This window comes from Alternaria metachromatica (genome assembly GCF_023757995.1).
Source record: "Alternaria metachromatica strain BMP 0045 chromosome Unknown scaffold_5, whole genome shotgun sequence".
Taxonomy (NCBI): domain Eukaryota; kingdom Fungi; phylum Ascomycota; class Dothideomycetes; order Pleosporales; family Pleosporaceae; genus Alternaria; species Alternaria metachromatica.
This window is the reverse complement of record NW_026055496.1, coordinates 993,153-1,018,160: the sequence shown is the minus strand read 5'-3', so window position 1 is coordinate 1,018,160 and position 25,008 is coordinate 993,153. Positions and strand designations below refer to the sequence as shown.

The window sequence follows — 25,008 nt, the reverse complement described above, 5'->3', positions numbered from 1 at the left end:
CGCCGTCGTTTGGGTCCACGGGTGCTGCGCTAACCTTGCGCCCTGTCCGCAAGTGTCGATCAGTCTCGAGCCGCAGCTGGCGTCGTCCTCTCGAGCCTCCGCCTTTCACTCACCTAAGCACCTAAGCCTCACTCCAGGTGAGCAGCTGTGGCCCTGCCTTTCCTCGCGTCTTGCCCATAGAGCCGCAGGCCCAGCTCTCTTCCACGACACCCGACACGTTTTCCTCCGTGGCCGCTTCCATCTTCTCCCACGTCACCGCTGCCCTCGCCGTTGCCGTTACCGTCACCGCCCCCATCCCACGTCTCACCAAGTCGTCTACTCGGCACCAGACACGACGCCTCGACGCCGGAGTCGTCCCACCGCCCGCCGCGCACCTGAAACTCTCGGCCTGCATGAGTGCTGCTGTTCACTGCACATCCGCGGCACTGCACCGCTGCCTGTATCTTGCGCACCTCCGCCAGCCTGCGACATAGCGCGCCCGTGGCCGTTCGCGCTCCACCACCATGAACAACCCCAACATGCAACAGAACGGCATGCAACAGAACCGGGCCACCGCGGGACTCCACCACTTTATCCAGCACTATCGCGTGCAGCAGCAGCAAGGCAAGATCCCAAATGGCTGGCAGCAGGGCACGCAGCCGGAAGAGCGCGGTCAGCTGGCCCTCCAGTTCTTCACTCAGTACCGCCTGCTCAAGCCCGAAATCGCCGAGGTCGAGTCTATGCGCGCCGCCCTCCAGTTCGAGACGCAGACCTTCATGTCTTCTTCGACAAAGGACCAATACGTCTCCAACATCAAGCAAAAGCTCATCGTCATGACGACTGCGCGCCAGCAACAACTACAACAACGCATGCAAGGCGGCGTTCCCAACAACATGAACAACCCGATGAACGGCATGAATCCCGCCCAGATGAACCAGATGAACATGATGAATCAGATGAGTCAGCAAGGCGCCAGGCCCGGAGGCCCCCAGTTCAACCCGGCCTTTCCGAATGCCCAACTTCAACGGCCCATGCAAGTTTCACCAGTGCCCATGTCACAAGGGCAGTCTTCTATGGGTGTTAATGGGGCTAACCCCGCCAACATGCCCCAACAGGGACAAAACAACCAGCAACCGAACATGCAACCCAACCAGCCCACACAGAATCGTCAGGACCAACTGATCATCAACCAGTTCGCTAAAAAGCTCATGGATACTTGTAAAGAGGAGGTTCGGCTTAAATTCGAAGCTGATATTCGCGCATGGCCCGAGGATAAGAAGCAGCAGCTGCTCGCTCAGGGTATCAACCCTCTCTTCCTCCGTTTCCGACAACACGCCGACATGCTCTACAGAAGAGGCGCCCTCAACCAGCAGGGAGCTGCGCAAAATGCCGGCGCCATGCAGGGAGCTGCTCAGCCGAACCGGATGCAGGCCCAGCAGATGGGCATGAATCCACGTCAGCCTAACCAAGAGTTTGACTTCACTGAGATAGCAAATCGGCAAATGGAAGCTATGCGCAGTCAGGACCAGGGCAACACAGTAGTGCCTGCAAGTAACAACCAGAACAACGGCGGTCAGATGGGCGGCTTCCAGGGCCAAAACGCACAACAAAATGCATCACAAAATGCCATGGCACAGCGCCAGGCTGCTGAGGCATTCCACCGCCAACAACAGGCACAGCAGGCGCAACAAGCGCAAGCACAAGCACAGGCCCAGGCTCAAGTTCAGGCTCAGGCTCAGGCGCGGTTGGAGCAACAACGGCAGCAACAGGCGGCGCAAGCACGCAACCAGCAGAACCAGATGCTCCAAGGCCAAATGGGCGGTCTGAACATGCCCCAGGGTTCTCAGGCTAGCCCTGCCATGCCTATGCTCAACCGGCCGATGGCTCCACCGGGACAGGCAGGACCTCCTGGTACACCGCAACAGCAACGGCCCCCTCAAGCTCACGTTCCCATCATGACGCCTCAACCTGGACAGACTGACCCCAACCTGTCCGAGCTTATGCGACAAGCGCAACAAAGAGCTGCCGCCGTGCAGCAGGCCAACCAGCAACCGCTGACTGATCAGGTTCGCATGAACATGATGCCGGCCGACCTAGACCCGAACGTCAAGCAGCAACTGCTCAAGGTTCCGGAGCCTCAGTTCCGCGTAATACTACAGAGCTACATGATGAATCTTCGTCGCAATGGCGGAATTCAAAATGGAGCCTTCCCCCCGGGTCAACCCAATGCTGGGCAGCAAAACTTGCCTTTTAATCAACAACCGCAACAGCAGATGCCGCCTAATATGGGCGGTCCCATGATGAACCCCAACATGCAGCAAGGCATAAATCGTGGCTTGAACCTTACGCAGCCACAACCTGGGGCTGGACCACAGCCTCCTATGGGAGCACAGCGTGCGCCAATGCAGTCTCAGCAGCAACGCTTACAGGCGGCCTCCAACTTGCTACGAGCCAACCCTGGCATCATACATGCTACTGACCCCAAGCCATTTCCTCCGAACGTTTTGAACAATTCCATCCGTAACAGTCTTCCTCCGGATGTTAGAACATGGCAGCAACTGAAGCTATGGGCTGGCCAAAACCCCGCTCTCGTTCCGGGTGTCGACAGCCAGAAGCTGCTTATGCTACAGGTTCTTCACTTCCAAGATATGGTACGGAACTCTAACCAAAATGGACCGGGCCCCAATGGCACACCACAGCCTGGCCATGGCATTGCCCCACCGGCGCAAGGAAATCCTAATCAAGGTCTTCTGAGGAATCCCCCACAACAACCGAACATGCAGAACATGCTCCAGGTCACCCCTCAAGAATTGGCACAATTCCGGGCAAGAATGGCAGGCCAGCCACAAGCCAACATGCCAGACGAGCAACTACGAGGTCTGATGATGTCCATCAAGATGAAGAATCTTCAGCATCAGCGGCAGCAACAGGCGCAGCAACACTTGATGCAGCAGCAACAAGCCCAACGTGGTCAGGCGCAACCGCCTGCGAACATCGCAGTTCAGCAGCAACAAAACAACCGTCCACCGACTGTACAACCTCCAGCACAACCAACCCCTCAGCCCAAACCAGCGGCCAGACCTCCTCCACCACAATCGCAGCCCATGCAACCACAGCTATCCAACAACAACAATGTGAACAAGGGCACAAAGCGACCCAACGAGGACACTGCCGAGTCAGTTGCAGATGCTGCGCCACAGGCCACCGCCATGGCTTCGACAAAGTCTCAACCCGGGCTCAATCTTACCCACGAGCAAATGTCGAAACTTACCCCTGCCCAGCACGCTCAGTACAAGGCACAGTTATTGAAGGCTCAAGATGCCTCCAACAACAAGATGCAGCAACAACGGGGTGGTGTCGTCAACCATGAAGAACTCCGACAAAGGATGGCAGACCCAGCGAGGACCCGGCAATTCAAGCAGCTGATGGATGAAGTAGAAAAGAGTATCCCCGCCAGACCGCCAGTACAGCTGCCGCAGCAGATGCGAATACCACTACAGCGATCGTTTAAAGAACAACTCAGCCGACTAAAGCAGGTGGATCAGGCTCTACGCATTTTCCACGCTTCGTACGATTCCTCTGAGCCCGAGCAAGTTATCCGCCAAATCATGACATCTCGCGTGCTGCTGTACCAGCAGATCGATCTGTCAGATGGCACGCTTCGCCCTCAAGTCACGCTCACTATCGAAGAGTTCAAGAACCATATGGGCGCAACACTCAAGTTCGTTAACAAGATTATGGAAAAGGTCAAGCAGCAAACAGCTGGTCAGCAGCCGCAGCCGCAGCTCCAGGGTGGTTCGAATGCCCCGCCCGCTCAACTTAATGCCGCAAATCTGAAAATCGTAGAACAACAAAACCGCAGCCAGAAGCCGCCTTCTGCCCCTACCACCGACCGACCACCGTTCGCCATCGGAGCTGACTCAGGCCACGGAGCAGCACACTACTTCGAGGGAGCGAGACCAGTCACGAATCTGGTTTTGCCGGAGAAGAAGCGCGCAAAACTTGAGGGTAGCCAATCATCTACTCCCGGTGCGAGAGCGTCTCCTCGAATCGGTTCAGGTACAGGTAACTCGCCTGAACTGAGAAGACAACCGCCCCCTGAGAAGCAAATGCCACAACGGCCAACCTTCCGATGCAACGATGCGAGTTGTGAATTCTCTGTAAGGGGGTTCGACACCCAGGGTGAACTAGAGGCGCATAGTCAGATACATGTCAAGGTCGAGAATCCGATGCAGTTTGCTCTCGACTCCATGGCGGATTACCTGGATATTGACCAGAAGACTGGCGAAGCTAAGGTCGACCAAAACGCTGCCAAACGCGCCTCGAAGCCCGCGCCGGCTGCCCCACGAGCAACCCAACAGGCTGTTAAGCCGGAGCAGACTCCCGGCGCTTCGAACAATGCTGCCACTCCAGTTGGACAACAGCCGGCAACTACGGCGATGGCGCGGGTGCCAACGCAAACAGGCGTCAAGGACTCACCGTCGTCGAATCTGCTCAAGACACCCCAGGCGATGACCAAGGTGGCTACACCTGGCTCGGGTGCCCGCGGCAAACCCACACCGGCCAGCATCCCCAAATCTGTACCCAAGGAGCAGCAAGCAACAGCTCCGGAGCCTGTGGTTCAAGACGAAGAGCAGACGCCGCAGCAGCCCATGCTGCCAATGTCTCTTCTTGACTATTCCTACGAAGATACTTTTGCCGCTCTCGATGCGAACGGGCCTTTCACAGTCTTCGATCTCAAGGACGAAGATAACACGTGGGCACTCCGCTCCCGGCCCGCTTCACCATCCGCCACGCCCGAGTCATCAAACAAAGACACGCCTTCCACACGACAGTCTGACATTTCCGAGAACGACAATCTCGTTATCAATATCGATCTCAAGGACGCCGACATGCCTGATGCATGGCACATCACTATGGCTGGGGATGTCCTCCCAATGGATATGCAACTCTCTGAAGACCTGCAGAATCTGGGCGTTGTTCTTCCTCCCATGGACAGTGAAGACATGATGCTATTCCCTGACTATGGTCCAGGGACTATGATGGATCTCGACATGCTCGAGAAGACCATGGACAGCATGGGTGGAACACTTGATCCATCCATGCTTTGAGCCTCATTCTTACAACCTTTTTGGAATCCTGTTCCTTTCCTGACGCGTACTTCTGCGTCTATTCTTTCTCATCTTTTTGCCTTCGGGCGCTGTTATGTATCTGCCATGTACCATGATTTCACTCGCTTTCTGTTTATACTGCGTCACTTTGCACGGTGTTCGGATTGATTACGGCCTAATATACATGTATGAGCAAAGCTTATTGATTGGTATGGGGTCAAGGCGCTTTTCATGTTGCAATGGGAAAAGCGGTCTCTCTACAGCATTGGGTTGACTTTTGTAGCTGGGTCTCGTGTTTGGATTACTGTTTTCTGGTGTGGATATTATACCCCGTATCTTCCTGTCGCTTCCGGCTTCTGCGGTGCAGGGGAAGCAGTGTCTTGAATCTCTATCATTGTTCGTCTTTGTAACGAGTGTTGTGTGTTGATGTTTTGCAGTGAGACGACATGTTTCTGAATCAAAGCCGTGCGAAACGTTGGAAAGGGTAGACCACCATCGTGCCTTTCCCATGCCATGTTAATTACCTTGCAGCAATCTCAAGCTGCGGGTACACTACAGCCAAACTCTGTGACGTAGCGCAATCTTACAAACGCCATGAATGCTCACGATTGTTCTCGAACACGCTGCGTTGTCAAAGGCCCGCCTGGAAGCACGTGTACCACGGTATACCCAAGAGCTGAACATCGTGGGTGCGGGGTCCATTACACCCTTCTCCGCGCGACCTCCCTACACGACCCCGCCAAGCATCCGCTGGTACACATGACGGCCACCCCATCATACTCACGTAGCTATCTAGGCTGCTCGGAACGAGGGTACGAAGTAAAAGGTCGGCGAAGACCCCTTTGCGCCGCGCAAACCATGGTACGCATGTAAAGATAACGTTTGGTTCGACATGACATGATGCAAGGCGCGTGTCATGGGCAAGACCGAGCCTAGCAATTGTGTGCAGCTGCAGCCCGTATCCATGGTAGTGACAAGAATTAGTGTTTCGGCGAAACAAAGGGAATTCCCAACGACGTGTTCCCTTCAAATTTGCCTCTCCCAACATCAAGATCTGCAATTACATGTACAGTGGCGTGCTAAGCCCGAGTATGATGCGAAAGTTGCGAAGGAGCAAAAAAGAATGGAGGGAAAGAAAAAATCTCGTGGTAGTAATGACGTTTGCGCCTCGCCTCCGGGATACCCGCTTCCCTTGCCCTGCCTGGGATTGCTGATGACTGGCGGGTATGCAGGGCAAGAGGCTGAGCAGGCGTGGCGAAGGCGAGGTTGCTGTTGCTATTCTCGGCATGCTGCATGTGGGTGGTGCCGGGGATGCCACGCGATGATTTTTTGTCGAGAAGCATGGAGACGTGTCAGCGTCTTTGTTGGATTGCCTGAGTGCGCTGTTGGACAAAGGACCTAAGGCAGAATTTGGGATTCATTCGCGGCGGTAAGAGAGGGCGGACTTCAAGTGTAATGGCGTTTCACTGTGGTGCTGCGGGTAAGCTGCTATTTGCGGGTTTGATGATTGTTAGGCTCGGAATGATTCCGAGTGGTGAAGGTTTTGGTGAAGAGATTTGGGGCGGTGAGGCCCGTCGGTGAGATGACGGGTGAAGGGTATGCACAAGATGATGTGCAGGGTCTTGTACTGTGGGTCTGGGGTAACGAGGTATGCGATTTGCTCGGTTGGGCTGCCTAGCTAGGGATGAATCGTGAATAGGCGAGGCATGCTCGAATGTCCTCGTTTTGGTTGGGTCGCTCGAGGAGCGTGTTGGGCAGGATTGGGTTGTTTGTGACGAGCGCGCATGTGGAAATGAGAGATTGCGATGGTCGTAGTGACGGCTGGCGGACTTGCTACGATGCATGACATTCTATAGACACGACTACAAACATATACATGGGACTTGTCTTTTTGCAATTGTTACCAGTGCACCTTCATGTCATCTTCGATCTCACACCTTCCTTCTGGAAGCCGACGCCAAGAAGCATGCAAATGCGCGTCACGGCTAAGAAGTAGACGAACGGGACGTTCCCCAGATCGATGGCGTTCCATCGCCAAAAGGCCCAGTAGATCTCGCTTCCGACCGGCAACACAGAGAACAAATGGCCTAGGTCGGCGAGCAGCAAACCGACTATGAAGGTTTTCCAGACTTTTACGTCGGCCGTGGCGCGCAGGATCGAGGCTTCCAAAAAAGCAAGTCCAAGGTACAGATTCGCTAACTGTGACATGACTATGGATGTTGAGATTGGAACCGGCAGGCCCGGCGAGCTGGCTGCATGGGTCAAGTCCAGGTAGGTGGATTGGAAGAAAAACGCGTAGATGGCACCTAGAAGGATGGAAGCGGGCTCTAGCCAGCAGAAGACGAGGCGGTAGACGGTGGGTATGGGGGCGGGTGGAGCGGTTGATGCCATGATGTTTGAGCGATGGTTTGGCCCGGTTTCGCGTGATCTAGGTTGTGGGCTCCACGCGATTCAAGATGGTGTACCGTGAAGCGACTTGGATGGCGTACCGTCGGAGCGGTGTAGCATAAGCAGACGCAGGAGGCCGTGGTGACAGTGGATCGGAGGAGCCGGATGCTGCAGCAGGCGGTTGAACGGTACTCTTTACGACGACTTGGAGCAGCAGCAGCAGTGGGACGGTGTGGGTAGTGCTGGCATGATAAGATAAGTGGTAATTTGCAGGGGTGGGTCTGGAGTTGCTTTGGTGAACAGACCACGTTCGGGAGGCACTCGAACCGGCTTGAGATCGGCTGAGTCTCCTGGCCTAGTGTGTGGCACGTCGTCTGGCGTTGTTAACAAGCTCTGTTTTCCCTCTCCTGCGACTACTAATACTCATGCTATAAACCTCGTGTCCGACTCTTTTGCGTATCCTTGCTTTCCGCCTAACCCTCACCCTCTCTACTCCTCGCAGCCCGCTTTGCTGTGCACGCTCTCTTAGTCACCGCCGTGTTATCCTGCGACGTTACGATTCGCTTTCTGTTTCGCACCTGCCCTTCACCGCAACTCGTTGGGCTCAGTAGTCAGCATCCCTGGGAGCATGCATCGCAGGCAGTCCATCCTGTCGCACCGACCGAAGACCTCTTCCGACGTGGACGACGACACCTACACCTCTGCCGCGCCGCCGCCGCACACGATGAAGCGCACCATCTCGCAGACATTCCCTACCCACTACCAACACGACGTCAAGGACACCAACATGTTGGACGCCGTCAACGAAGCCACCATGCACGCCGACGGCCTGTCGCAGCATTCACAGGCCAGCTCCTTCTCCCGCGCGTTTGGTGCAGTCGCTGGTAGTTTCACCCGCCAAAAGACGCGCCGGCGCATGTCGTCCGTGTCGTCCGCCACACCTGCACAGCGTCGCCGCGGCTCCATTCATTCCTTATTCGAGTCGTTGCCCTCTTCGAGCACTAGCCAGAAATCTACCATGGATCAACAGCGAATGCCCCTGCAACACCAAGACTCTGGCATTCCCACTTTTCAACTGCAACCACAAAGCACAAGCTCAAAGGCTTTTGCTCCCTTCAAGCGTCTGAGTAGCATGCGACGCCGCCCCACAGCTTCGGGGCCATCGACAGACATCACCAAAACCCTTTTCACGCCCGCCGTCTCCTACCCCAGCCAGTCCGTACCAGGCGCCGCCGCCCGACAAGCAGCAGCCGCCGCAAACCAGGATCGCCAGAACCAGCTGCGACGCGAGCAGGAACACACCCACCGCTTTCTCAATGGCCTCATCACCACCTCCATGCGTGATGACGACATCAAGGACAACGAGAGCGGTGTGGACATGACATGTGCTTCTCCCATTGTCCGCGCCGACAGTGTCACGGAGAAGAAGATGAGTGAGTTGGCAAACACCAGTCATTGGGGCCACGCTAACAGTGTCACAGTCGATCCCTTCCAACGCCTCCCAGCTGAGCTCGCCACCACCGTTCTGTCAAACCTCGATGCCGCTTCTCTCGTACGGGCTGAGCGCGTCTCGCGCAGCTGGAACGAACACGCCTCGTCACCGCACGTCTGGCGGAACGTCTTCCTCCGCAAACACGAACCCGAAGTACATGTCTCCCCTGCGCCTATCCAAATGGGCGGCTTGGGCACTGGCAAGATGGCAGGCGGCAACCCAGCACCAGCTCAGGACTGGAAGCAGATGTTCAGGGCGCGGAGCACAATCGACGGGCGATGGAAGACCGGTACACCCGCTGCCATTTACCTGAATGGTCACACAGATAGCGTCTACTGCTGCCAGTTTGACGAGAACAAGGCCATCACCGGCTCCCGAGACAGGACTATCCGCGTGTGGGACCTGAAAACTTACAAGTGCATCAGGGTCTACGGTGGACCCAACCACCGGCCAACAGCCAACACTCCCCCACCCATGGAGGAGCGACCGGAACGAGTCATCAGCCACGCTTCGCTCAACGGCACCAAGGTTGGCAACGAGATATACACCGTCCCCACCGATTACCACGACGCTTCCATTCTGTGCTTACAGTACGATAGCGAGATCATGGTGACAGGATCCTCGGACTACACTTGCATCGTATGGGACATTACCGGCGATGAGTACGTTCCCATGTACCGACTCCGCGGCCATGAGGCTGGTGTCCTAGACGTCTGCCTCGATGACAAGTACATCATCTCCTGCTCCAAGGACGCCATGATCAAGGTCTGGGACCGCAAGACTGGCAACTGTGTCCGCACACTCAAGGGTCACAGAGGCCCCGTCAACGCCGTTCAGCTACGCGGCAACTTCCTCGTTTCCGCTAGTGGCGACGGTGTAGCTAAGCTCTGGAACCTTGAGACTGGTGTTTCAATCAAAGACTTCCCGTCCGAAGACCGTGGTCTCGCCGCTGTTGAATTTTCCGATGATGCAAAATACGTTCTCGCTGGTGGTAATGACCACGTCGTGTACAAGTTTGATGCTTCAACCGGCGAGCTGGTCCACAGTAGAGTTAAGCACGACGGTCTTGTACGATCCCTGTTCCTCGACGCCTTCAACGGTCGCATCGTTTCTGGCTCGTACGACCAGAGTATACAAGTTTCGGATTATGAGACTGGGCAAACATATGCTGTTTACAAGAACTGGACAACGAGCTGGATCCTCTCAGCCAAGAGTGACTACAGACGCGTTGTTGCTACAAGCCAGGATGGCAGGACTTTGATCTTAGATTTCGGCCACAATGTACCGGGATCTGAATTGCTCGCTGGATCGAAGTAATTGACCATGGTAGCTGGATTGCCAACACACGGTCCAGACAGTGTCTTAATTCTTTGGTCGTCATCGACCTTGCTGCAGTACCCTCGCAGCCGGCCCTTCCCGCGCCCCGCCATTGTCAAGTCAAGTGGCATATATACCCCCTCCGCGAAAAGATCGGGACAAGGAACGGATGCAGACGTGAGCATACAACCAGGCCGGCCAAAAGTTTTGTTGCAGAAGAAGGTGTGATAAGTTTTTCCAAGTCAAGCATAGCATTCATCGGGCAGGCGTTCTCGTTATCTCTTCATGCGTAGCCTCTGAGTTATTCCCATCCTTCTCTATATTCTGTTGCTTTCTCCGTCTTGCTTCGTGTTAGACTGCATTACTAGCATATATTTTGCGGGACGTGGTCATTTACCCATGGTTTTCCCGATTGCCTGTACTTCGGCTTATTAGATCTCTCCTTTGTTGTTTTTTGTGGGGTTTCTGGGGGAAGTTCTAGGTGTTGTTGTGTATAGATGCTGGGATGGAGATGAGTGAGTGATAAGCAACTAAAGACGCTCCTTTAATATTAAGATTATATACTTCACTCTTCGTTCTCTTGTCGTGACTGAGAGTGATGAGTCGTGCCGCTTAGTCGCAGTGGTTAGACCATGTATGGTCTGGTGATGCCTCATAGTTTTGGCAACCACGTTACATGTGTTACAAGCACTGTCGTTCTCCCGCAGAGACGCGTAAAGAGATCAACTTTCGACAAACTCTCTCATCATCAGACACATTAACCCACGAAACAGTTCAATAAACTAGAAAGAGACATCGATATTCCACGCAAAGGGTATACACAACAAACACCACACCTCCCCTCCCCATCACCAAGTCCCCCTCCTCATCCCCACGCCCTCCACCCTCTCCCACCAAGCCCCACTCCTCCCCTTGGTCGCCTTGTTCGCCAAAGTAAGCACATACGGCACTTGTTTTCTCTTCGAGTTATTCTATGACCCCTCGTTGTTCTTCTCGTCGAGGCAGATGCACAGTGCGGCGATGAGCGCCATGTCGACGCCCGGTGCGATTTGCACGCCGTAGGTCTGCTGCCCGAAGAATATGTCTTTGCCGCTGAGGAGCTTGCGGTCGATGCGGGCGACGACGAGGCCTATGTAGGGAAGGGATTAGTATGGGGACTGGGTGGGGACTGGGTGGGGGTGTGATGGGTTTGGTAGGGTAAGGAGTGAGTAAGGAAGGGAAGTGGGAGATACGTACCTCCTTGTGCCTCATCTATGATATCAGCTTGCGTATCGAAGAAGTCGCCTTTCATAGTGAGGCTTTCTTGCTTGCCGTTTTGCGAGGTGAATGTTGCTGTTGCTTTGCTTCCAAACACTGTACCCCATCGTCAGCCAAGAACGTTCTGGAATCAAGTTCAAATCACGCCCATCGTTACGAAATCCCTCTCTTGCACATCTCCCATCATCATCACAGACAAGACAGAACACTTACGTTTAAAACTACTCTTCACCTCCATAATCTTCTCACCCCCCGCACTCTCAACCACATACGTGGAATGAATATGAAAATGCTCCTTGACAATGCTACACAGGTGGTTACCCTGCATATCGAACATCTTCTTGCGGCCCGTCAGGCTCATGACTTTGCCTTCGACTTTGAGCACGGGCGTGCCGTTTGCGAGCTTGATGCTGAAGCTGTCACCGCTGAGGGACATGACTTTTTCTTTCAGCACGAGCGTTTCGGGACCTGCGGCGAAGAATTGCGGGAATACGCCGATGGGCTGGGGGGCTGGTGCGAGGGCCATGGTTGCGTGGGTGTTTGGGGGTTGCAAGGCTGGTGGTGGTGATGTTTGGGTTGTTGCTGCTGCTGTTGCTTGCCGTCAGAGGTTAGGGATAGGTGCGCAAATGGTAGGTAGGGTGACGTTCGGGTGCTGAGAGTCAGATAGTAAGAGCAATAGGTATGAGTCTGGTGTCGGCATTGGCATTTAATCATGTCCATCTGGGAAGCCTTACGTGACGCTAGGCGGTACAACCGTCGATCTTGGGGCGGTGCTTACGGTTAGGCAAGCACGGGTGGGGCTGAGCTGCGGCCGGCCAACCGAGAGCGATGTCAAGAGGATGCCAAGTACCCTATCAAAAGACCACGGAGGTGATGAACATGACATGGACCGTGTTAAGGAAACGGTAATGCATGCTGCGCCGGCCAGGACAGGAAATACTGCAGCCGTTCGTGTGCTAGTATTGCGTCTTGTCCTAGAAATAGAAACGTGGTAAGCAGCATGCATACTTACCCGATGCATCACTGGATCAATTGAGGTGCACGCATGTCAGACTGTAATTTGCAAGACCAAAACTTTTGAGCATTGGGAGAGACCACTATGAACTCCGCCAACCCTATAGTCGAGACCTCTAGTCCGAATTGCCCTCGCGCCCCAACATACATGACAAACATGGCGACCATATGCACGAGGCCGGCTTCAAGGAAGCACAGCGTAGAATATATACACGGACCACAGAGCCGATATAAACAAATGGTCTAGACCCAGGGATTTCTCCCTTGGAGAGCAACAACCAGGGGGTATGAAACTAGGCACCGTTCCCGATCCGGCAGTATCGTGAAGAATGGAACTGAAAACGACTATAGTAAAACAACAAACAGTAAAGGAATCCGACAAGACATTAGTTCTGGGCCGCCAGATTGCGGCCGGATTAAAGACAGTATGTGGTGAGTAGTGGAACATGTCGAGCGGATCCTGGGGTATACAAGACAAGACCGACAAGAGATGCGAGATGGTGGGTACAATGCGAGGTGAGCAATACGCACGTTCATGCGTGTCGTTAGGCAAAACAGATGCTGGAGCGAGAGTAAGAAGGCAATAAAAGACTAGTAGATCGTTCAAACGTTCTCTGTAAACCGAGATGACCTGGATCCATCCGCCGAAGGCAGACTTCTACCAAGAGTGCCTCTAGGTGGGGCGTCAGGATTTGGAGATTGTGGCGGACTGAGATAGTGGCGGTCCGAGAAGGGGTTGCCATCATCAGGATGCCGTATGACTGGTGTCCTGGCTGGGCTGGGTCGAATGTTCATGGGTCCTGACTCTCGGTTCGTTGGGCTGTCACCGATCTCCTTGCCAAACTCTTTTGACATGCCGGGACCGCCATATGTGCCGTGTTCATCTTGGTAGAAAGAAGACCCAGACATTGTGCCGCCACGAGAGAACTGGTCTGATGTCATGCCCTCACTGAAGGCGGAAGGAAGCTTGCGCCCTGACACCCGTTGAAAGCTGCGTTCACCACCACTGAGGTTGGTTTCCGCAGTCTTGCCTGACAAACCAGAGAAACGGTTCAAGAAGGCGATAGGAGCCAAAGTACTAGCTGTGGTGGGTGCTTGCCTCATCGACTGGTTGTTATCGGTGTGATCGTCGCCAGTGAGTTGTAAAGCACCGCCCTGCTTCCGCTTGTGACGTCTAAGCAGCAGCAGTATTATGGCCAGAATGAGCGCAGCGCCAGCCAAACTGCCCACTACACTTCCGACGACTTGTGGTGTTTCAAGTGGAGAAGGAGCGGTGTCAGCATCAGCATCTGAGATGCCTGCTGTGGTGGCAGCAGGGGCAGCCGCCGTTCCAGACGCATCCCCACCGGCACCACCATAGTATGCTGTTGTTGACGCAGCATCCGAGGAGATGACGGTACTGCTAGTGAAAGCAGATTCTGCTGAAGTTTGAGAAGATGACGCTGCGTCGGACGAGGACGTGAATTGCGATGCCGATGAAGATGTCGAGCGAGTCGGAGCGTCTGCGATGGTCGCAATCAGGTCAGTCGCAGTTGACGCCGAGATGCTGTCAAGAGAGACGAATGAAGAAGATGAGAACAAGGAAGCAGTGCCTGGAAATGTTAGACTTGATCATGTTGACAGTATCGTCTGGCTTACTAGATGCGGTCGAGTTCAAGATAAAACTAACATCTGATAGCGGCACAGGGGCTGCAGATGGAGTCGCAATGCTTACGGGGGCACCAGTTGGAATTGGAGATGGAATTGGAGATGCGCTCAAGTCGGAGGTGGCCGGGACTTGGCCGCCTGTAGAGTATGGGTACGCAGGAACGGTGGGAACCACGAGGTCACTTGGGAAAGGTGGGACTGCTGGGACGGATGGAAGCACAGGAGCCGCAACTGTAGGTACTGCTGGTACTGCTGGAACACCGGGTGAGGGAGCGGAGGGCAGTGGTTGCTGCGCCGCGGGAGCTACCGAGGGCGCTGGTGCGGGTGAAGGCGCTGCGACTGCTGCAGCAGTCGGTAGTGCAGGTGCATCTGGGGACTGAGGTGTGACGGGCGCCATAGTCTCCTGAGGGATGAAACTTCCGCTGGTATCGACGGTTCCAACTACTTCGACGGCGACAGTGACAACCTTCGTGTTGCCTAGTGCAGCACGACGGTGAAAGAAGCGATGGCCTCTGCTCATGCTGTCTCTGGCTCTCAGTTCAGGGATAAGGTCCTCCTGGCTTGATTCCTCCTCTTTCTCTTCAGATTGCGGCACAGGTTCGCTCTGGAGCGGGACGTTTTGCGCGCGGTGACGGTAGCGCGAATCGACTCTGGATATCCTGGGAGGTGTTGCAACGGGGTCCATAAAGGTCTAGAGACGGGGCCAGGCAATATGGACTAGGGCGATGCTTCCAGAGTATCGGTGGCGAGGCGCGCGGTTTGGCGGTACATGTGTTGTAGGGACGGTGTTGCGAATGAGCGGACGTACGGGCTTCAGCCGATGCAGGGAGTCCAGTCAATGGAGTGGGTTTGGGTGGGAGCGAGTGAATGTCGGCAAAAGAATGGACGCCAGGTGACTGACTGAGGGATGGTCTGGAGGCGGCAACGATCAGCACTCACATGTCAGGAGGATGAGTGCAGAGGAGGACCTACGTGAAGGCGATCAATAGGCCAGCATTTGCTTCGCGACGGTCGCGCGGTTGAGGGGGCAGACGGGGTGGTTATGGGGAACGGGCGGCGGACGCAATTTCTAGCGTCGTGTATCGTGCAACGGGGTGGGCCAGACGTGGTGTGGGTGTCGCGCGACGGCGGCTCCAACAGCTTCTTCCTGAGGGTCCCTTGGCCGTGGTAGCGCTGGGTCCGTGGAATTGTCGACGTCGCGGCGGAAGCGTCGTGGGAAAGAGCGATCGGGACACAGGGAGCAGACACAGACACTTTCACAGCGCACGCCGACGCTCCAGCCCAGCCAGATGCAGCGAGGAGACGAGAAACCGTTTGGGGTCCGTCGGCCGTTGGCACGGGCCCTGTGGGACTGATTGGCCCGCAACCGAGATGATATGTCCAGGAATAGCAGGCCCCACCGGCATACGATATCACCACACGCCCTCAGCAGCGACGCGATCTTCGCTGCCATGACGACTGGTGACGACGGCAATCTCTTGCTTAATCTCGACCTCGCCCACCCGTCGCGCGTCGTCGAGCTTCATTCTTCGGCAGTATAACTTCGGAGAATTGGCGTACCATGGTCCAAAGGGGCTGCTAACTAGCCGTCCCGCTTGCACCTGCAGTGGCGCCACACCATCCAGCGACGGTCTTTCAGGTACCGCATTCTGGAACGGAGTATGCAGGGCTATGGCCCACTGCAAAGTCTGTCAAGGTGTTATTCTTAGTTGCCGCCCTTGGGTTGTCGCACCTGCCATTGCTATTGTCGCACAAGCATCGCCGACTCGTGCTCGTCGCCTTGGGGGACTCGCTTGCTGCAATCTGCCGCCGTGCCCTTTCCACCACCGCCGGCCCGTGTCTGCTGGCTGGCGTATTGCCAAGCCCGAGTAGTGTTCATTGTTCGCTAGGGTGGCCTTCATAGTTCACCACCAACATCACGAGCTTCCTCTCTGGAACGCGCCACTGTCTAGTATGTTTGTCTGGAGCCCCTGGCCTATCGCGTCAACAAACAACAGCGCATGAACCACGCCGAACAAAGAGCGAGGCCATCCACGCCGTCTGACATTGCCCTCCTGATGCAGACCTGCCCTTCAGCATGCCTCATTCCTCATGACTTGTGAGATGTGCCACTCTGCGGTGCATGACTATTCGTCATATAGCTTCACAGACCTTAGCAAACCTAAATGACAAGGCCTCAGTGATCAGCTCTATACGCACGAGTCATGCACCTTAACACGGAACTTCAAATATCCTCTGACACGAGCGCGACTTCGAAACACAAACATGTAGAATATATATGTAATATATAACCAAAGGAGTGATCGGCGGCGCGCCAGATTCCGCGGTTTGGTCACTTGCTGCTTTCTAAGTCTTTGTCTCCGCTAGGAAAGCGTGCGTCTCATCGGGTTCCACACGCCCAACTACGACTGCCTGCCGCTTGTGGACTACTACATCTCATTGCGCATGCCTTTCTTCGTTTGGATCCAAGAATCTGACGGTGCGCACTCTCGAACCAGCCAGTCTTGACTTTCTGGCGCGTATCTATTCGTTATGCCTACTTGTTGAGCATGCGTATAGGTGAATACGCGAGTGGCGAGCGAATACGCCGTCCCTCGTATCGCACCTGCGTATGAGTTGTCGCGTTTTACCCCACATTGCCCCTCTGAACTGCGCGCCTTCCAAGCCTCGCAAACACTTCCAAGTTTTCAAGACACTGGTTATATAATTCGTGCCTCTTCCCATGCGTGTCGCCCGTGTCGTAACAGGTGCACCAACACCCAACAATGACGTCGCCCACAAGTCAAGCAATGGACCCCCAAAAGCACCAAAGACGCCCACCACCTCTTCCTCCCCGAGACTCTTCAACAAGTGATGCGCCTCCACCCTACTCCGTCATGGGCATGTCGTCGCAAGACCCGCGCTCCTCATCAACGCAGTCGCTCGTTCCAGATCCCTCGCAGGGAGACACCGGGCGACGGCGGCTAATGCTCGTTTTCATTCATGGCTTCATGGGCAACGAAACAAGTTTTAGGAGCTTCCCAGCCCACGTGCACAATCTTGTAACTATCACGCTCGCCGAAACCCATGTCGTCCACACAAAAATCTATCCCAGATACAAGTCCAGGGATTCGCTTGAGATTGCGAGAGACAATTTCTCGAGATGGTTCGCTTCTCTCACCCATCAACATGCTCAGGACTGACCGCTGTCAGGCTAGCTCCACACGAGGATCAATGGACCGACGTTGTCTTGCTCGGTCATTCCATGGGTGGCTTGCTCGCTGCAGACATCGCGCTAGTATTCCGCCATCGCATCATTGGCATCGTGAATTTCGATGTTCCGTTCCTGGGCATGCATCCTGGAATTATCAAAGCTGGACTAGGCAGCATCTTTAGTTCACCACCAACACCACAGGACGCGATTGTGCAAGACGCCGATGTTGGAAAGAGGCCCAGTAGAATGAGTACAATCTTCAACCCAAAGCCGACGGATCCCAATTACAACCCGGCATTCCCAAATGATGTGAATCTGCCAAATCGGAAGGGCTGGGAAAATAGCCTACACTGGCTTACCAAACACTACAAAGACGGCTTGAAAGAAGCCACTAAAGGTCTCGTCAAGTCTCATTTTGAGTTCGGTAGCGCAATGGCCGACTACAAGGAACTGAAGAACAGATACGCAAGGGTGCGCGCGCTTGAAGAAGACGACGAAAGCAAGAGGAGATCTGGGTTTGGCCAAGGGCGCACAGTACCTCGCGTACGCTTTGTCAACTACTATACTGCAAGCACCGGGAGACCAAAGAAGCCGAAATCTCCCAAATCGCCTTCTCCCAAATCGCCATCCCCATCCCGCTCCTCCAGTCAGCAACTACAGCATCAGGACAGCAATACGAGTGTCTCGAGTGAGGTATCGCGACATATACCCGCTCAAACAGAGGAACAAGAGGGGTCGAGAAGTTCATCGGTCACATCGTCCGAGCCAGAGATGACACACGTGCATCCTGAACCCATGGTAGACTCTCCACCACTATCCATTAAAGTCCACGAGCATCGAGAGGACTGTGTCGTGCCTGTCAGCCCTCAAGACCTGCTCTCAGCTACCAGCCCCATAGCACCTCAAACATTCGAGGAATCAGCGCGCGAAGACAGCGGTCCTCCAAATTTACCAGAGATTCCGCCTATCCCGCAGGAGCCACCATTTGTTGATCTGATGCAATTCTCCGACAAGGCCCAGCGCAAAGCTGCAGAGAAGGAGCACGACCAGGCCCTTAAAGTATATCAGAAAGCTGTGAAGACACGCAACAAGACGATCAATGAACGGACCAAGATGGAAGAGAAATGGGAAAAGGAAAAAGCAAAAGAGAAGAAGGACCGAGAGAAGGAAGAGAAGAAGAGGCAAGAAGAGCGGGAGAAAGCAAGGAAGGAGCAGGAGAAGGAAGAGATGAAGAAGGCTGAAGAGGCAAACAACATGTCAGCAGAGGACAGGCAAAGGCAGAAAGAAAGAGAACAGCGACAAGCGGAGGCAGAGCAGAGGGAAGAAGAAGCGCGGCAAAGGCAACGAGAGGCAGACTTGCGCGATGGGAAGATACCCGCAGAAGATAAAGCCGAACCAAAGCGTGCTACCACTGACCTGGAAGAGGACATTGGTGCTATTGAACTGGGAGACGATGAGCCAGCTCAACACAACCACCAGCATCCATACGCCAACTACCAATTCTCCCGTAGCGGAATCATGCGTCAAGACACACCAGACGGCCGCGCCGATTCCTCCTACACCCTTTCCACAATGGACAGCCAGAACAGTCATCGACCAAAGACCGAGTCGGAAGAGAATGCGCCTGCCAAACCCAAGAAGCTCAAGAAATTCTGCATGCTACCACCGAAAGACGCAGATGGGAACAAAGACCCCACATGGATACGAGTCTTCATGGAGAATATGGACGAGGTGACAGCACATACCTCGCTTTTCTTCATCAACGAGACATATGAGAAGCTAGTAGGAGATGTCGGCGCAAGGATAGAAGACTGGGTCAGAGAAGCGGATAGCGTGCGGCTGGTACGCGAGATGAGTGAGATGGAAGACATGAAATCGTGATTCACCGTCCAAGATACCCGTGTATATATGAAGTTACCATAGATCATTCCAGCGTTGCACTTTCTAAGACTGCGTAGTACTGGTCCACCCCATCTGCGGCGCAATCGACATGACCCTGCCACCTACGACCAGCCCCCAAACACCCAGGCCCAGTATCCCTGATCCACCGTTCGCCATGCCCGCCCATACGCCTCCTGCTGCCGCCCATCCCAGACTCAATGTACCCAGCAATAACACCACAAGCTCACTACCCCGTATCGCTTCATTGAACTTCTCGACAAACGGGATTTTCGTCTGATTCTTGTCGTTCCAGAAGTTGTTCATGTGTACCCGAGCAAGGTACGCAGCTGCCGCGTTCGCCGCGCCAGCCCCAATAAGCACTTTTGTAGACGCGAGACTAGGTACGATGAGGAGGGCCGTGGAGGTGAGGAGGCTGAGTAGTAGCTACAACCATCTTGTTAGTTACACATATTCCCGCATTGGCCCTGACAGGGGGGTTACAAACCGTAACAGTCCCACTGGTCTGCGTCGACCGCGTCTTGTGCAGTCTTTGCGCCGCAGTATTTGACCATTCTGCAGCTTTCTCGCTCTGCTTTTCGTATTGCTGCAGGCGCGTTATGTTTTGGTAGGAGAGGTAGAGGCCGTAGGCGCTGAGGGCCGAGGTGAGGCCGAGTTGGAAGACGCTGACGGTGTAGATGGAGGGGGAGAACATGGTTGATTCAGAGGAGGGCGTCTGAATCAACGAAGGCGGTGGGGTTGGAGGGATTGTTGGTGATGTGCTTGCTGGGGTGGGTGTGAAGGTGTAGAAGGAAGTTTGGTGGAGGGACGGGACGCTACGTCATCGCGTTCTAGAACTTGCAGGGTTGAGGGGATGGGCTGCTGATGACTGTGTTGGAACGCGATACCAACGCGACGCGACAACGCGAACACATTCGAAACGCTCTTGCTTTGTAGAGTAGACCTATCGCATCTGCTTCATATCCCTATCGATACCCAACTTCGGCTCATGCGCCAACTTCGAGAAAAGGCAGACTAATCAGCTTCCGTCACAATTACTATGCATGCTGAAGACTACGACGAGTCCGTCGTGTGAAAATGCAGGTTCCATACCCTCGCATTTGGTGGCTTGCCCTGTTGTTTGTGGTTGTTCAAACTCCTTATTATCCATAGTTCCCTCGGCACTGTTCCCGAGGTCTGCTCGGCTTCAAAAGATATCCCGAGATTCTAGCGCTATATTCAAAAGCCGACCGGCTACGGATAAGGAGCATGTTTCCGGCCTGCCTTTTCTCACAACATCGCAAACATGGCTTGTGTCGTTCCTCCTGTGCTATCCAAGCCATTGTTAAGTCATGCTTACTACTAAACTTGCAGCGCGAAGGTACCCTCTACATCGATGTAGCAATTCGTATGCGAGGAGTCTGGCTTCGCTTGCACCGCGCGTGTCGATCAGCCCTCTCGATGCAGGCATATCACTCGACTACGACCGACAGGTCTTGCAGCTCAAGTCTGTTAGACATGGCTCCCCGCGCCCGTTGACCTTGACGGAGAAGGTGCTGTACAGTCACCTCTATACTTCCGCTGAGCACCACTGGTCTCTGGATGAAATCAGGCGTGGAGAGACGCTGCTGCACCTCCGCCCAGACAGAGTCGCATGCCATGATGCGACGGCTACTATGGCATTGCTACAGTTCATCAGCGCAGGCCTCCCGAAAGTCCAGATCCCCACAACAGTGCACAGCGATCACCTCATTGTATCGCGCGACGGCGCCGAGGAGGACCTTGTCCGTGGAAGAGAAGAGCATCGCGAGGTTTACGCGTTTCTTAGTAGCGCAGCGAAGAAATACGGAATCGGCTGGTGGAAACCGGGTGCCGGCATCATCCACACCACCATCTTCGAGAATTATGCGTTTCCTGGAGGCCTGATCATCGGGACGGACTCGCATACGCCCAACGCCGGCGGCATGGGAATGCTTGGCATTGGGGTTGGGGGTTCTGATGCAGTCGATGCGATGGCTGGTATGCCCTGGGAGCTCATGTGCCCACAGATCGTAGGTGTCCGACTTACTGGTAGCCTGCATGGATGGGCCTCGACAAAAGATATCATCTGCAAACTCGCCGGTATACTGTCTGTTTCAGGCGGAAAGGGCAAGGTGATTGAGTTCTTTGGCCCAGGTACGCAGACCTTGGGTGCCACGGCCATGGCAACAGTCTGCAACATGTCAGCTGAAATTGGATCGACTTCCTGTATCTTTCCCTACTCCGAGGCCATGAATCGGTATCTCTCGGCGACGAAGCGGAAAGATATCGCGCGTCTTACAAACAGCTACAAGGATATTCTGCTGACCGCAGATGATGGCTCCGAGAAGCACTATGATACGGTTATCGAGATTGACCTAGACTCTTTAGAGCCACATGTCAACGGACCCTTCACTCCGGATCTTTCGCATCCTCTTTCAGAACTGAAGGATGCTGTAGCAAAGAACGATTGGCCTGTCGAAGTCAGTCATGCCATGGTAGGCAGCTGCACCAACAGCTCATACGAAGATCTATACAAGACGTCCCAGCTTGTCGAGCAGGCCAAGGCTGCTGGGCTGCCGAAAGTGAAGACACCGTTTCTGGTCTCTCCAGGCAGCGAAGACATACGCGCGACTGCAGAGGCGGAGGGTATACTGCAAACATTGCGCGAGGCAGGTGCTGTTGTGCTGAGCACAACTTGTGGCCCTTGCGTAGGGCAATGGCAGCGTACAGACGTCGATGTCAAAGGCCGCGAGAGAAACACCGTGATTTCCAGTTTCAATCGCAACTTCGTTGGTCGGCACGACGGCAACCCAGAGACCTGTTCATTTGTGACTTCTCCAGAGATGGTGACGGCTTTTGCCTACTCTGGAAGGTTAGATTTTAATCCTGTCATCGACTCTCTTCAAATCGAAGGGTCAGCGCAGGGGTTCCAGTTTACAGCACCAAAGAATGTCGAGTTGCCCATGCAGTTCGTTGTGGGCGAAGATTTCTACCAAGCTCCAGTTCATGACGCCGACGATGTGGCAGTCGACATTGACCCACAATCTGAGCGGCTGCAACTACTCGAGCCCTTCAAACCCTGGTCACCCGGCTCGACGAAAGACATGCCGATTCTCGTCAAAGTCCAAGGAAAGTGCACGACCGATCACATTAGCCCCGCAGGCCCGTGGTACAAGTTCCGTGGTCATCTTGAGAACATCAGCAACAACATGCTTCTTGCAGCTTCGAACGCCTTCCTAGGTTCCGACTCCAAGTTGCTCGGCCACACGGTCCACCCGCTAACCAGCGAAATCGGACTTGTGCATGAAGTCGCCCGAGACTTGCGCGATCAACGTGTAAACTGGTGTATTGTCGGGGACTTCAACTACGGAGAAGGGTCATCGCGTGAGCATGCAGCACTAGAACCGCGTTTCCTCGGTGGTGTCGCGATCATAGCGCGCTCTTTTGCCAGGATACACGAAACCAATCTGAAGAAGCAGGGCATGCTGCCTCTGACGTTTGCAAATACCCAGGACTACGATCGCATCCAGTTGGGCGATCGCATTACGCTACAAGGTGTTGAAGACGGCGAGCTACGGCCGGGAAGGCAGGCTAGCATGCGTGTGGTGCGCGCGAATAATGCAGAAGAGTGGGTCGCGCCGCTCAACCATAGTTACAGCAACGGTCAATTGAAGTGGCTGAGAGCGGGGAGTGCGCTGAACCATATCAAACAGACGGTCTTGGGGAGATGATGCGGCAGACTGGAGTTGGAGGTGTGGTTTGGGGTAGGCCCCCGGGGAGACAATTGCAACCTTGCAACATCAACAAACTCAAAAGTCTCCACTCGATGTCGACATCAGCGATACTAGCCATTGAGTTATATGACTACCTCGGCGCTTTTGGCTGGACCGCTCGGTCTAGGGGGGTTAGATAATGTAAAGACGCCACGGAACCCCGCGGTCATCGCCTCGATTCTGATTGGCGGAAGTCCCACGCTGATCTACCAACGCAGGCCGACGCGTTCCTGGAGCCCTAGAGCCGTCTCCCGTAAGCCGTGAGCGGGCAGCTAGTTCGAGGCACCTATTGACTGTACGTGGTTTCGACGACTAGTATCGAGCATCAATTGACCTTTCGCAATGGCTCAAAGAGTGCTTCTTCGAACAGGCCGGGGCTTGTCGCTCGCGCCTCGCTCCCTGCAGATCACCCGCTCCTTCAGCACCGTTCTCGATACCCCTGTCGACCCTGGAACTCAACAATTACGCTCACCAGCGCGGACAGGCTCCGTCTTCGAGAATGCGCTCAATGCAAGTGCTCCCAGGACCAGCTGGACGAAGGAGGAGATCACTGAAGTCTACAATACTTCGTTGATAGACCTTACACATGCAGCGGTGTGTCACACAGCTCTATCACTATTTGGATGGACAATGTCTCATCAATCCCGTTGTAGGCTTCGGTGCACCGGCGCTTCCATGACCCCGCCGCCATCCAGATGTGCACACTGTTCAACATCAAGACTGGAGGCTGCAGCGAGGATTGCTCCTACTGTGCGCAGTCATCGCGTTACGACACAGGATTGAAGGCTACGAAACTGTCATCAGTTGACTCAGTCCTGGAAGCTGCGCGGGTTGCAAAAGAGAATGGAAGCTCAAGATTCTGCATGGGAGCTGCCTGGCGAGACATGCGAGGCCGCAAGACCAATCTCAAGAACATCAAGGAGATGATAAAAGGGGTTCGCGGCATGGGTATGGAGGCATGTGTCACTTTGGGTAAGCACCAAGTTTACGAACTGCATGTCAGACACACACTGACTTCATGTTCTTACATGATAGGTATGGTCGATGCCGCGCAAGCAAAAGAGCTCAAAGACGCTGGATTGACTGCATACAACCACAACGTTGATACCAGCCGGGAGCACTACCCCAGTGTCATCACCACTCGCACGTACGACGAGCGACTCGCCACCATCAAGAACGTCCAAGAAGCCGGCATTCATGTGTGCACCGGCGGTATCCTTGGTTTAGGCGAGAAGGCTCGCGACCACGTCGGTCTCATCCACACCGTCGCAACACTACCAGCCCATCCCGAGAGCTTCCCCGTCAACGCCCTAGTACCGATTAAAGGCACTCCCCTCGGAGAAACACAAGCCATCTCCTTCGACGCCATTCTCCGTACCATCGCTACCGCACGACTCGTTATGCCGACCACCATCATCCGTCTCGCGGCTGGCCGCCACACAATGCGCGAGGAGAAGCAGATTATGTGTTTCCAAGCGGGCGCCAATGCCGTCTTCACTGGCGAGAAGATGTTGACTACTGCTTGCAATGGTTGGGAAGAGGACAAGGCTATGTTTGGCAGGTGGGGACTGAGGCCGATGAAGATGGAGGAGACAATTGGAGAGCAGCGCAAGCTTCCGGGACAGGATGAAGCTGAAGCGGTTGTCGCGGCGGCTGAGGCTGAGGCTACGGTTCAGGCACTTGCTTGAGGGCAGGAATGATCTATGTAGAACGATCATCACGGAGTTACCATGCAGCAAAGTACTGCAATGCTGAGCCGTATGATTCTCTCAATTGAAGCTAAAGTTTGGCTTGCACACCCGCTTCTTGTACAGGACCTTGTGACTGCTCGCCTGCCTGACTCTCGCACCATTTCCCAAGCAATGCTACCAGTCTATCCACCTCCGCTGATGTGTTGCCAGCGTGTAAGCAGATCCTTACTCTAGCAGTTCCCATCGG

The 25,008-nt window shown here is 54.6% G+C and overlaps 8 protein-coding genes across 8 annotated transcripts; 5 read left to right on the top strand and 3 right to left on the bottom strand.

The window, feature by feature from the left end:
• Positions 1–503: 503 nt before the first annotated feature.
• J4E83_003283 (uncharacterized protein) lies at positions 504–5,090 on the top strand (the record flags this gene model as incomplete). The annotated part of the gene is made up of 1 exon (XM_049330220.1): positions 504–5,090. The coding sequence occupies one exon, from the start codon at positions 504–506 to the stop codon at positions 5,088–5,090; it is 4,587 nt and encodes a 1,528-aa protein (XP_049190716.1).
• Positions 5,091–8,106: 3,016 nt separating this feature from the next.
• Positions 8,107–10,287, top strand: J4E83_003282 (uncharacterized protein; the record flags this gene model as incomplete). The annotated part of the gene is made up of 2 exons (XM_049330219.1): positions 8,107–8,911; positions 8,960–10,287. The coding sequence occupies 2 exons, from the start codon at positions 8,107–8,109 to the stop codon at positions 10,285–10,287; spliced, it is 2,133 nt and encodes a 710-aa protein (XP_049190715.1).
• A 971-nt stretch (positions 10,288–11,258) lies between these two features.
• On the bottom strand, positions 11,259–12,070 carry J4E83_003281 (uncharacterized protein; the record flags this gene model as incomplete). The annotated part of the gene is made up of 3 exons (XM_049330218.1): positions 11,259–11,416; positions 11,524–11,640; positions 11,758–12,070. 3 exons carry the CDS (start codon positions 12,068–12,070, stop codon positions 11,259–11,261), a joined length of 588 nt encoding a protein of 195 aa, XP_049190714.1.
• A 1,091-nt stretch (positions 12,071–13,161) lies between these two features.
• Positions 13,162–14,890, bottom strand: J4E83_003280 (uncharacterized protein; the record flags this gene model as incomplete). Its single annotated transcript, XM_049330217.1, has 2 exons — positions 13,162–13,957; positions 14,166–14,890. 2 exons carry the CDS (start codon positions 14,888–14,890, stop codon positions 13,162–13,164), a joined length of 1,521 nt encoding a protein of 506 aa, XP_049190713.1.
• Positions 14,891–17,271: 2,381 nt separating this feature from the next.
• J4E83_003279 (uncharacterized protein) lies at positions 17,272–19,279 on the top strand (the record flags this gene model as incomplete). The annotated part of the gene is made up of 2 exons (XM_049330216.1): positions 17,272–17,276; positions 17,398–19,279. 2 exons carry the CDS (start codon positions 17,272–17,274, stop codon positions 19,277–19,279), a joined length of 1,887 nt encoding a protein of 628 aa, XP_049190712.1.
• A 63-nt stretch (positions 19,280–19,342) lies between these two features.
• J4E83_003278 (uncharacterized protein) lies at positions 19,343–19,991 on the bottom strand (the record flags this gene model as incomplete). The annotated part of the gene is made up of 2 exons (XM_049330215.1): positions 19,343–19,723; positions 19,785–19,991. 2 exons carry the CDS (start codon positions 19,989–19,991, stop codon positions 19,343–19,345), a joined length of 588 nt encoding a protein of 195 aa, XP_049190711.1.
• Positions 19,992–20,628: 637 nt separating this feature from the next.
• On the top strand, positions 20,629–23,028 carry J4E83_003277 (uncharacterized protein; the record flags this gene model as incomplete). Its single annotated transcript, XM_049330214.1, has 1 exon — positions 20,629–23,028. The coding sequence occupies one exon, from the start codon at positions 20,629–20,631 to the stop codon at positions 23,026–23,028; it is 2,400 nt and encodes a 799-aa protein (XP_049190710.1).
• Positions 23,029–23,412: 384 nt separating this feature from the next.
• On the top strand, positions 23,413–24,758 carry J4E83_003276 (uncharacterized protein; the record flags this gene model as incomplete). The annotated part of the gene is made up of 3 exons (XM_049330213.1): positions 23,413–23,664; positions 23,724–24,042; positions 24,106–24,758. 3 exons carry the CDS (start codon positions 23,413–23,415, stop codon positions 24,756–24,758), a joined length of 1,224 nt encoding a protein of 407 aa, XP_049190709.1.
• Positions 24,759–25,008: the final 250 nt, after the last annotated feature.